Source organism: Anser brachyrhynchus, assembly GCF_964034855.1.
Source record: "Anser brachyrhynchus genome assembly, chromosome: 7".
NCBI lineage: Eukaryota > Metazoa > Chordata > Aves > Anseriformes > Anatidae > Anser > Anser brachyrhynchus.
In genome coordinates, this window is record NC_137701.1 from 39,525,461 (window position 1) to 39,536,974 (window position 11,514).

Below are 11,514 nucleotides of genomic sequence, written 5' to 3' on the forward strand. Positions count from 1 at the left end.
CTTCAGTCTCTCTTTCAAGGCTTCTTCCTTGATCTCCGCAGCCTCAGCGGTTTCAGGGAGCTCCCGTCTGAGTACTCTGAACAGAACTATTTACTTTAGAAAGTCACCGTGCTTTAATAACAGCACTTGCATGCTTAAGAGCTCGTTCCTTATAAAGATTAGATTCCCAAGTTAAAAATCATTTTTAAAACTATAGGCAAATGAGACAGACCACAAACAGTAAAGGATTAAACTGGAAAAATTAGGAGGTGAATAATGTCAAGGTCCCATATGACTTCTGAATACAGTTCTTGTACTGTATGTATGTTCAAGTGTGTATTTGTGTTAATTTCACAAAGTTAATTGCAAATCCATATTTATAAGATTGTTCTGACACGTTTTAAGAGCTTTTTATTTTTAACTTTTATAAGGAGGTGATTTTTTTCATTTGTATTTCATAGCAATTTAAACTTTACTCCCAGTTTGTGTTTACCATAACGTACGGTTGTTTTTGTGCAAACCTTGTTTTTGTGCAAACCCGCTTTCTTTATTTCTGTCCCTTGTGTACATTATCTAAACACATTGCGTGGCATCATGTTTAATGGCATAGATTTTATTGTATGCTGAAGCACAAACAACAGGAAAGCAACCTATGGATCCCTCCTAAACCGAGGAAATGCTCCGGATGCAGTACTGTCAAGGCAGCAAGAGAGACTTTCAAGCTCTTCGTCAGGAAGTCCTGTGTAACAGATCCCCTTGCTTCAGAAGGCCGTCCGTTTCATGGTTGTTCTACACGTGTATTTATACATTTATATACGTGTGTGGCTGGTTCTCACCACCAAGCAGTACAGAGTGAATGACCTTTCAGAGGTCAGGATTTCAGGTTGAATTAAGTGATGCTGGGAAATAGGAACGAGGTGAGAAGCAGGATGAGCATGTGCACGTGCTTGTATCATAGTTGTGTTTCTAGTGCAAAGCAGGCAGGAACTGGCGTGCACGGTGGCAGTCTGTGCATGTGTTCAAGCGCTCCCATAACATGTCACACAGCCACGTCCTTCAGGTCTTTGGACAGCCTGGTCTGAAATTGAAATGAAAACCAAAAAAAAACCTTGAAAACCAAAAGGTCTTCAGAAAGTCTGCACTCCAGAAAATCCTGAAAGGTTGTAATGCATGGGGGGAGTCACCAGCGGTTCTGGAAGCGCGATTTTCTGAGGAGCTTTCTTAAAACATCTTTTAAAGTGTTTGTGTAATCAGATGTTAACTTCCAATATTGTAACATTGCTTTAGCCATGCTCTGGAATTTCGCTGTGCATTGTATGCTCTGTGTTCTCTATATCATACATTAATTTGGTTGTTATTTCCATTAAGAATTTGGGTATTATATGTAATAATACTTCTGTGTCCTGAGCAGCTAGCACGGTGCGTTGGTGAGAGCTGCCTGGGGCAGCAGGACCCACAGCTCCGCCAGTCTGTGTTTCTGAGCGGGCTCCTGTCTCACTAGGAAGGTGCTGCTGATTTCTCTGGGGGAAAATTTTGCTCTCTGCTCTAATAGATATATGTAAAATGGCATAAATGTAGAATTTGGGCATGTTGTTTTGTAGTTTCAGTAATTATCCAGCAGTTCCTGCCAGGGAGCCGTGCTAGCAGTCAGCCTCCTGTCTGTGAGAGCACAAGTTAATTTCTTTCGGATTTTACAACTAGTTAGTACTTGATGCTAAAAGTTTACAATAGGAAAAACAGTTTTTGGTGTTTCATAATAATTTGGCTTATGAATGTTTTTTTTATAGAGTGGCATAAAACACTGGACTCTTACCAAGCCTGTATAAATACCTGCCTGAGGAAACTGAGCTTTTCTCGTCCTAGAGATAAGAATAGGTGTGGTTTATCAGAGTCCTGAAAATCCAGTTTGTATGTATTACTATTGTAAGGGGGTGTTGTAAATGAAGGGATGTGATATGATTAATCCCAATATATGTTATACTTGCTTCCAATTCCATGTTACGTAAGCAATTTGACACTGCTTCAAAAAAGCGCTAGCAGGTTTGGGTTTCTTGGCTGTTCTACCATCACACAATTCCTGTAACGAAGATATTGATCCTTTTTCTAACATAAGTCACTTGTTACCCAAATGTGGTAGTAACTCCTCATACAAGTAGTTGACCCTTTAGCTTTTCTTTGTACCCGAGGGCAGACATGTGCAACGCTGCAGTTTGTTCCTCCTTTGTACGGGTGTGGTGCCATTGGAGTGCTCCCGGCAGCATCGCCACAAAGTAAAGGTTCAGCTGTAAAGGATCGGGATGATTACTGCCATTTAATTCTGTTCAGTTTGAAAAATGTAAGTTTTTTTCTTTAGTAGTTTTCAGAGGTGCTGTAAGGTGCGGGCTTGAGCGTTGGCGTATCGCAGACAGGGAAGCTGCGTCCGCTGCTGCGGCCGGTCCCTTCGCCTCATGCACCTCCTGAGCCTTTTGTCCTCTGTGCATCCTTCACGGCTCTGCAGCTCCTCAGTCGATTGCATTTCACGTGTATGCATTGGTATTTTTACAAAGTCTGATTGGGAAAGGAATTGCGTGAAGTGTTCGCAGCCTTGCATTACAAGTGTGCGTAGTTTGAAGGGAGAAGTGCTGCAGTCTGTAGCATAAGTGAATATTTTTCATGAAAACAGAAATCTTGCCTCCCTGCGTGCAGATTTCACGAGTAATGACTCGTCTTTTAAGTTCCCAAAGCTGCAGTAGTTCCCAACTTCGTTATCAGATGCAGGAGTTCAAGATGTGAAATTTGGTCTAAACATGTATTATATTTGGCATTGTGTCTGGAGATTTTGACAACTTGCCTGCTCATTAACTTCAGATCGTCACATCTAAAAATCAGTTTCGTTGTGAATATAAATTATTTATTCATCGAAAGGTTGGCTTTAGATGGAAGTTGCATTCAAATTTATTTTTAGGATTGTATGTAGGCATGCTTAATAAATTTGTATTTATGGATTTAATTTTCTTTGTGTCAAAATACAAGCTGTACTTTTTAATGAAACAAATGCTATATAAGGTTCTTGTTAGCTTATGCAAATAAGTCAAGCAAAACATAACGCTACTGACAAAAATGGAATTTATCAGGTCATTTTCTTTAAATTGATGTAGTTTTAACATATTTTTGTATTTTTACAAGCAGAAATGACTGTGAACCAAACCAAAATAATATGCGAAGTTAAGTGGGATATTGTATTGTGAAGGCACACGATAAGATCCTACAGACCATGTAATTCATTTCCTCTCGTGTTCGTGTTGTTTACGCTAGCACTGACTGGTGGCGCCAGTGATCAGATGCTGTGGTTTATGGACAGCTCGCTTAAAAGATTACAATTCTGGTTGATTTCAAGAGAACCTAAACTTCCAATTAAAGTACTCCAAACAGCAGCTCAGCAGCCCTGGTGAGCACATGCTCACATTCGTTCCTGACTCAGCAGATCACTAAAACTTGGGCTCAGTAAAAAAAAAAATACGTAAAAAATAAATATATAAAATTAAAAGCCCTTTCTCAGGATGGATAAATTAGCTGGCTAAAACAAGCAGTAGCTAAAATTCATAATTTCCTACTGTGCATAAGTAAAGCTTGTTCCTCCTGCCCTCTCCCACCCCAATCTTTGTAAGGCCTTATGCCTTTGAGCTCTTCTGAGACAGGAATGGGTTTGGCCATGCCATCAGCAGCGCTGCCGAGCTGGGGCCTTACATACAGCGTCCAGAGGGTGAGGTGATGTAACACGTGTTCACGTTGATGGCCTCTGTAAAAGCAGTATGACGTGTGTTAGGCAACTCGCTGTTCCAGGCAGTCTCAGAGATGTCCCATATATTGGTAGAATGGGAGTACAGGATGTGAGACAACAGCATTTACCTTAATAATATAAAAAACTGTGTTCTAAAATACTATTTTCCTTCTGTTTTTGTATTGCTATTAATGGTGTGGATATGTAGAGAAATTACAGTGTGTAGATACGTGTATGAGGGGGTGTGTGTAGCTATACATTAATTTCTTTGCTGGGAAGGTCGGTGTCGTATGGATGCGCTGAAAATTAGGCTCCTTAATAATGCATGTCTAGCAGTAAAGTAAAAGCGGTGTTTAATAATTGCAGGTCTGGGTAATGTGGTTTGGTGTTCATACCTTCACTCAGGTGGAGCCAGAGAAGTTGAAGACACTAACAGAAGGTCTAGAAGCTTACAACCGAGCCAGGAAAAGGAACAGAAAGTAAGTGAACGCTCATTCCTTTGCCGGAGGGATGTTATAATGTCATTCTTTTGCTTCCAGAGCCTCCCATTTTGGGGACCCTGGCAGATCTGCCAAACAGAAAAGTTAATTTTCTGAATTCCTTGTGTTGGTTATGATAATCACGAGATCTTTGGTATCTGCATTTTTATTGCATCTTCTGATATTTACAGTAGCCTTTGTAAAATGTCAGCCTGCTTGTTTGAGCTTTCATGTGTGGGATTCTAATTTACGGCTAAAAAAGTTATTACATCAAAACTCTTCTGACCAAATGCGCTTTTTAACAAGATCTGCCCTTCTTATCTCTTCCCTCTCCCTCTGTCAGCTGCTGCTGCAGGCAGAGCACAGGTTTATTCCGATAAATTCCGTTTATTTCCCACTGCCGAGAAGCTTTGCAGACCTTGTGAAGTCTGGCTGCGTGTAACCAGGCAGCGGCTCGGTGCGGGGCTTCCCTTACACTCTCCGTCAGACGTGTGTGAACTGCCTGGTTTTATCGGGCCTTTTAGCCTTTATTTATCAAGGTACAGGGATGGAAAGCCTGTGAAACTTTGAATATTAGGGCATGAAACAGAAAGCACAGAAAAAAAAAAAAGGAAAATGAGGTTGACTTGAGGAGAAATAAAACCTCGACAGCTGTAAAAGGGCAGCAGAGCAGAGGTGGTGCTGTGGTTGGGGTTGCTCTGGGATGCTGCTGTGCGCTTGCTCCTGCACTGAAAATGCATTACGTTGGGTGAGAGTGTCACGTCCGCTCACACCACTTGTCTTCAGAACAAGAAGCATGGGCTTAACGGGATTAAATAATTATTTGTCTCCAGCTCCATTTAAGGTGTCAGCTTTTCCTCTATTTATACGTCACGCAGTGCTTACCAGAAATAGTTTTAATGCCAGTGAGACAATGCCATCTTTTATTTTTCACCGTCCCCAAGTGCTGGAGCTGTAGGGTGAGAGGGGCTCCTGGCAGCCGGGTGCTGGCTCTGCTCCCCGACACAAAGTACGTGCCGCGAGGAGGCGACAGCCGCTGATCTGCAGGGCTGTTAAGGTTGGAGTGAGCAACACAGTTTAAGAAAACCTCCCGTCTTCTGACTTGCAGTCATGTATTTGGCAGGCTGGGGGTTGTCTAGACCTGCACGGAGCCCCGTGCCCTTTCTCGTGGCACTGCTGTCAGATAGCCCCAGTGTGGGGCCCCTGGGTGCCCCTGGTCCTAGGGCTCCTTTACAGCCCTTACAGGTTTTCGCCCGTATTTATCCCTGTCTGTACCTCATATTTCAAGTAGTTTGCTCTTTTGGTGTGGACCAGAGGGCAGCCCCTTCTCTTTTACCTGTGGTCCGTTCTCAGTTTATCTGAAACAGCTCTTTATGGTCTTCTCCATGATACATATGCTTGTAGCATCTTGTTGCACAAGGGTCCAAAACCTTGGAGGATTAAGCATTAGATATAGCAGTTACATGTGGAACACAACTCCTGTTGGTTTCCGTTACCACACGGATAAATACCCATTACTTACACACACCAGCACTGACACCACGTTGGGCACTTCTGTAATACAAAGACGTAGGTAAAGAAGTCCAGGAGAAATTAGTTTTAAGGAGCATGGGCCAACACTGCAGAGGTTTGGTGTCTTGAGCAGAGCAAGGTTAGCACCCGGACCCTCAAAATGACATCGAGGTGCCATAAACAAGGCACCAGCTCATCACCCAATGCCGGTGCCATCTCCTCCCGTGCTTTCAGCTTCTCTCCATGTTTAGTTCCCCCTCTGTGCTTCTGTTTTGTCAGGCATGTGCCGTTTGCCATCCCTACCATTTCCATCCATACTGTGCACGCTGACTTATGTCTGAATGAGGCTCGAACGTGGCTTTAGCTTGGAGCAGGCGGGTCGGCGACGTCCCTCCTGCTGGCCGTGTGCCATTTTCCCCGTGGAGCGCGGCTCTGCAGGGCACGAGTGTGCTCGCACGGCTTCGCAGCACGAGCAGCGGCGAAGTGCTGCTTTTTAACGGGAGAGGGAACCTACTGCTAGAATCTTTTAAATGGAGTTTGACAGAAGTTGTGGCATTTACAGGTCGGTTTGCATCACGCGTCATACCTGGCGCAAGTTTGTGCGGTGTCAGGGTCTCTGCTTTGTTGTTGCAGTGACTGCGTGTTTCGGTGATGGGCACTGCTGAAACTTCGACTCAAGGGCAGGTCCTTGTCTTCACGGTGGAATGTGGCTAGTGGAAAAAACCCATCAGTGTCTTAGGACTCCAATTCATATCGCCAGTTGTATTTTTAATACTGCCAAATGGCTCTTTGGACTCATAGCAAAAATTTCCTAAGCATCTAATAAGGGTGGAAGTGACCTCAAGAGGTCATCCTACCCGAAGGCGAGACATGAAGGAGGAAAAACGGGGGGGAGAAATCTGCATGCTGTGTAATACTGCCTTTGATTATCTTAATTGCTAGGGCTGTTTCATTATGACAGTGAAAATCACCATAAATTAAGTCACATCAATCACTGCTGGTTTTGCCGTACTTTCTATTGTGCTTACGGAGTAAAAAATTCCATCTCCAGTGAAAACCTCCACCCCTATTCTTTTAACAGAGAAATAGCGAAACTACCGCACCATATCCAAACTTCCCAGTTTGTTAGAAGTGGTTGCTGCTAAGATGCTACCGAACGCTGAATATCCCATTAATTGCATGCTGAACATCATCTCAGATGCAGTTCTGTTAAAGCAGAAATTCAAACTTACAAAGTTTAATTTAATCTTAATTTAATCTTGAATTTTAGGCAAATGATATTAAAAAGCAGTTCACGTTGGGTTTCCAAACATTGCTTAATTTTTATTCAACCATCCAAAATAGGAGATTGTGAAGTAGCGGGGGGAAAAAATCTGATAAAGACGTGTGAGGTTGCTGACAGGGCATCATGTTGATTAAATAACTTCAGTAACTTGCGATCTGAAAGCTGCTTCTAGATGACATTCAAATCAGCGGCGTTATCAGTCCTTAATACAGCTGCATTACAAATGGGGCCCTCATGGTGCCTTTCTAGAGGTGACGTTGCCACTAAACAATATTCTGCTCGGCATTTATAGTATCTCAGGGCGTCCTTACTTGTCCGGGTTGCATAACGTAAACTCGGTTTTGCAAGCAGTCGAGCTGAGTTGATTCAGAAAGCCATGTGGCCATGGCCAGCTGTGTATAAGAACCTATATTTCAGATTATTTTATAATTTCTCTGGCTGGTTTAAACTTAATAAGGATACATCATTCTAAATTCCTTTACCCCGGTTTTAACGAATTCGCTCAAAGCCTTAGGTAGACGTGCACAGCTCTGTGTAGCAGGACGAGGCCTGCGTTCCATCCCAGCTGACACCATGGTCCTTCTCTCTTTATTAAAAGGGAAGATTTATTTAGTAAGTGTCCCCTTCTGTGAAGGACGGTCCCAGTGCCTTGGCCATCGGTGCCAGCCTTGGGACAAGTTTTCCTGTTACAGTTTTTCTGTGCATAATCAGAGCATCCCGAGGCTGTCGCGATGGGCGTGCACCGGACGATCTCTGATCTCCTGGAGGATCTGTCCCATTTCGTATGCAGCCATTTCTCCTCAAGCCCACAACTCTTCTAGATGCGCTTGGGGTGGGTTTTGGTTTGGAAGAAGCTTCCCTTCTCTTGGAGGCTGCCGCAGGGAACACTTCCCCGTGCCCAGATGCACCTTTTTCCCCGACATGCCCCGAGGGGATCGCCGGGCGTTTGGGAGGAGCGCTGTGCCGTGCGTCCCTCGAGCGGTGTGAAACTCGGAGGGACGTTGAGGTGCAAGCTTCCCGCTTTGGGCAGGAGGAAGGCCTGGCAGAGCGCGCAGTGATTTTACGAGCAGGCAGCGCCGCGCTGCTCAGCCCTTCGCAGGGGTGTCGCTGAAGTGGAGCTGCCGGGGCAAGGCGAAGGCAGCGCCCAGCGGGCAGCAGGAGAGGCGAGGGGTGCTGAGGAGCACTGCAGGTCCTCACAGAGTCCCGAGCAGCCTCTCCGCGCTTCGGCGGCGCCCACAGGGCTGGCGCTTCTTGCTGGTGAAGTGAAAATAAGACGATAACAAAAGGAGCGCGCAAAACGCTCGGTTACGGTGGAGCACGCTTGCTTGTCGTTTGTCCCGCAGATACTGTAACTAACAGTCCGGGTCGCTGCCTTTAATTTTTCTTCTGCAATTCTAACGCGAGCCTTTAGTTGGCACAGTGTCACACAGGGATCTGCTCCTGCTGTTTGTGCTGTAACAACCTGGGAGGCTCTCCGGATACTCAAATGTGTCTGATGAATTAATGCATTTATTATTAATTGTAAGTGTTTTTCTGCTACTAAGTTACTGATAACATTAATTTCTTCTTCCTAGAAGTGGAAAGCTAAATAACCATTTAGAAGCTGCTATACATGAGGCCATGAGTGAACTAGACAAAATGTCTGGGAATGTAAGTTTCTTTTCACATTAGCAATAATTTCATCTTCTCTCTCTGTTTGTGCATGTGTGTCAGTTGGAGGCTGGGATTGTCGATTTGGGTTCCTTTCCGTACATTTTGTTTGTGTTTTCTTAAGTAACGGGGAACTTTCAATATTTTTCTTGCCTGACAAACTGTTTGCAAATGTCCAGTTATTATGAAAAATTGGGAAAAGATGTATCATTTTTAGTTGCATTGCCAATTATATGTATTTTTAAAAGATAGATACCTGGACGTACTTTACACATGCAGCCTGGTATTGTCTTGATAAGTTCCAGTCCAGCTCACATTCCAGGGGTTTTCTCTGGCTGGTGACACAAAATCAGGCTCATTTGCTGAAACCACCTTTAAAAGCATCATTTGTTTGAGTATCAAACCCTTTGAATAAAGTTTTCCTCATGTGACAAAGATACTGTCCTAAAAGGTAAGTTAAAAAGGGTGTTCCTGGTATCAAGTCTAACAGTGCTCGTTTAAAAATATTTACACTGTTGTTAGGTAAGCCCAGTATCTTTCCAGTGTAACATTTCCTTATATAATGTAGTCGTTCATATTTAGAACACGTCTGTAACTCCTTTATAACATGCAGAGAAGTGTGTCACAGTACTTATAACCTCCCGTATCTCATCACTGGTAGTTCTGCAAATTATTAATTATGAAGCACTTGACTGCGTAATTCTTTTTCTCTGGTTATGCGATGCTCAGTCCTAAAGATGCCAGTACACACGCATGTTTAGAGGGATGAGCAAGACTTAGGGGAGCTGCTAGAGCACATAAAAGGAAATCTGGACAGATCTGCAGGCTCAAAGCTGGTTTCAGAGCCACCAAGAAACACTAAATAAATTATTCAGTTGCTTTTAGTGGTTGCCATAAGTAATAACAAAACCAAATCTTTTGGTTAAAGTTGTGAATTGATTAAATAAGATTGAGTTTTGATTTGAAACGTCTTCCTCTTGATTAGAAGGAAAGGACAGCAGGTCCTGACTGCGGGTCTGTTGCAAGTACCCGCGGGATGTGTACGGCACACTCATCTTCCGTGCCACTTAGAGCACCCCTCAGACGTTTGGGCCGGCCCGTGCTGCTGGTGGCAGCCACCTGCCCTCCGTGCACAAATGCAGCAGTGCTCAGACCTCGCTGTGATTGTATTTTAACTCAGATAGAGAGTGGCTCAGGGGAAACTGCTCTACCAGGACTTGCTCATCTGGTAGTTTCCTAACGCGGGCAAGCTGATCTACCAGCCTGTGTGTCAGTACGTCATCTTGATTTATATTTTAATTATCTGGGCCCAAAATTCATAATCAGGGTTTATTTCCATGAAAATTACGATTCTTAGAAGCAGTCACAGGGAATCAGCGCTTCCCTTTTTAGCGGCTCGCATTTTTTTCAGCTGCTGCTGTTCAGTCGTCAGCTACGTTTTAAATGAAAAGCATGTGCAAACAAGCTAATGAGCTTAAATCATCATTTCTGCTGGAAAGAGCCAATAAATAAGTAGGAAACGTTAGCGGTCTGCAGGAATTCAGAAAGGAACCCAGGAAGTAATTCAGCACAGTGCTCCGGGGTTTGTGGCTGCGCTGCCGGGGCTGGGAGCGGCGCTGAGCAGAGCGCAGGCTGCCGGCTGCCGACAGATGGTGGTGGCACTCCGTGCCCTGCCCGCCTCGCCCGCTGCTCGCGCCGTGCTTTGCGCTGGGCGGCCAGCGATGGGAAACTCTTGTGCTCGAATCCATCTAGCATCGAACTCAGATTCAAACACATCGCTTTAATAACGAGCTGGAAACAGACCTTGCTAATTGCAGCGTGTCCTTAATGAGGCTGCCGCAGACCTGAATTCAGCTTCTCTGATCTTTTTCCACGTTAGCAGTATTTTCTCACCACAGACTTGCTACTTTATCACTAACGTCAAAATGCTTTATAGAGATCTGTTTCGTGGGATTGGACGTAATTGCTGTTCGGGGCTGAGCTCCTCGTTAGGCAGTCAGTACCCTTCTGCACTGTTGGACAGCTCTCCAGCTCCCCTTTCATTCGGGCTGTGTAAACGGGAAATCCTGAGAACGGTTTCGCAGGGGCAGCCTAGCAGCAGCCCAAGCAATCCCGTAACTCGTTTGTTTGTGGCTGGGTACTTTGACCAATGTCCTTTGCTAACCTGTAAATATACTTGTTTTTAGGTCCACCAAATCCCACAGGGAGACAGACAAGTGAAGCCTCCAAAACCCAAGAGGAGGAAGATCTCTAGATAACATTGAATGTCTTTGTTACTGGTCCAGTACTTATCAAAACGAACGTGCACATAAGTCTATATGTAGGTATTGGTATAGACGTGGTTATATCAATATTTATATGAAGACAGATAGACACCACCGCAGGGTGCTACGTGGAGTAGTGGTACAATATTTTTGATGATTAGGAGGGATAGCAGTTGCTGGATAAACCAATCAAAACTCTTGAAAGGTTACAGTAACAATGTCAGATGATTACTGATTTTTTTTTCTATAATACTAAAATTGTGATTATAAGAAATAGTCCAAATGTTTCTGAGAAATTTTCATTGTGTATATAGATAATACAGAATTTCATGGTGATATCTGAAATGTAAATATTGTACAATATTGTCATGTACAAGCGTACCTAATGCACACTTTATCTTTTATTGTACAAAAAAATAGTGTACAAAATTCTTTGGTTTCTATTGAGTACACATACAAGAGACTACCAGTGTAAAGTGATAAATAAAAATACAGCCTAAATGCTTTTATATGATAATGTAAAAGATGCTGTTTTTGTATTTAACAGCAGAGAGAAGGCATGATTATGTAATACCTTAATTATGA

At 43.7% G+C, this 11,514-nt stretch overlaps 1 protein-coding gene across 12 annotated transcripts in view; it reads left to right on the top strand.

Moving 5' to 3' along the window:
• Positions 1 to 11,438, top strand: part of MBD5 (methyl-CpG binding domain protein 5) — a 134,683-nt gene extending 123,245 nt beyond the window's left edge. For 8 of the 12 annotated variants that reach the window (XM_080599203.1, XM_080599205.1, XM_080599207.1 and 5 more), the window contains 3 exons: positions 4,106 to 4,218; positions 8,590 to 8,665; positions 10,852 to 11,438. In XM_080599203.1, coding sequence (XP_080455329.1) covers positions 4,106 to 4,218; positions 8,590 to 8,665; positions 10,852 to 10,923 — 261 coding nt within the window. In that variant the 3' untranslated portion in view covers positions 10,924 to 11,438. The remainder of the gene's footprint in view (positions 1 to 4,105; positions 4,219 to 8,589; positions 8,666 to 10,851) is intronic. The other 4 variants (XM_080599213.1, XM_080599206.1, XM_080599214.1 and 1 more) reach the window with 3 other exon arrangements.
• Positions 11,439 to 11,514: the final 76 nt, after the last annotated feature.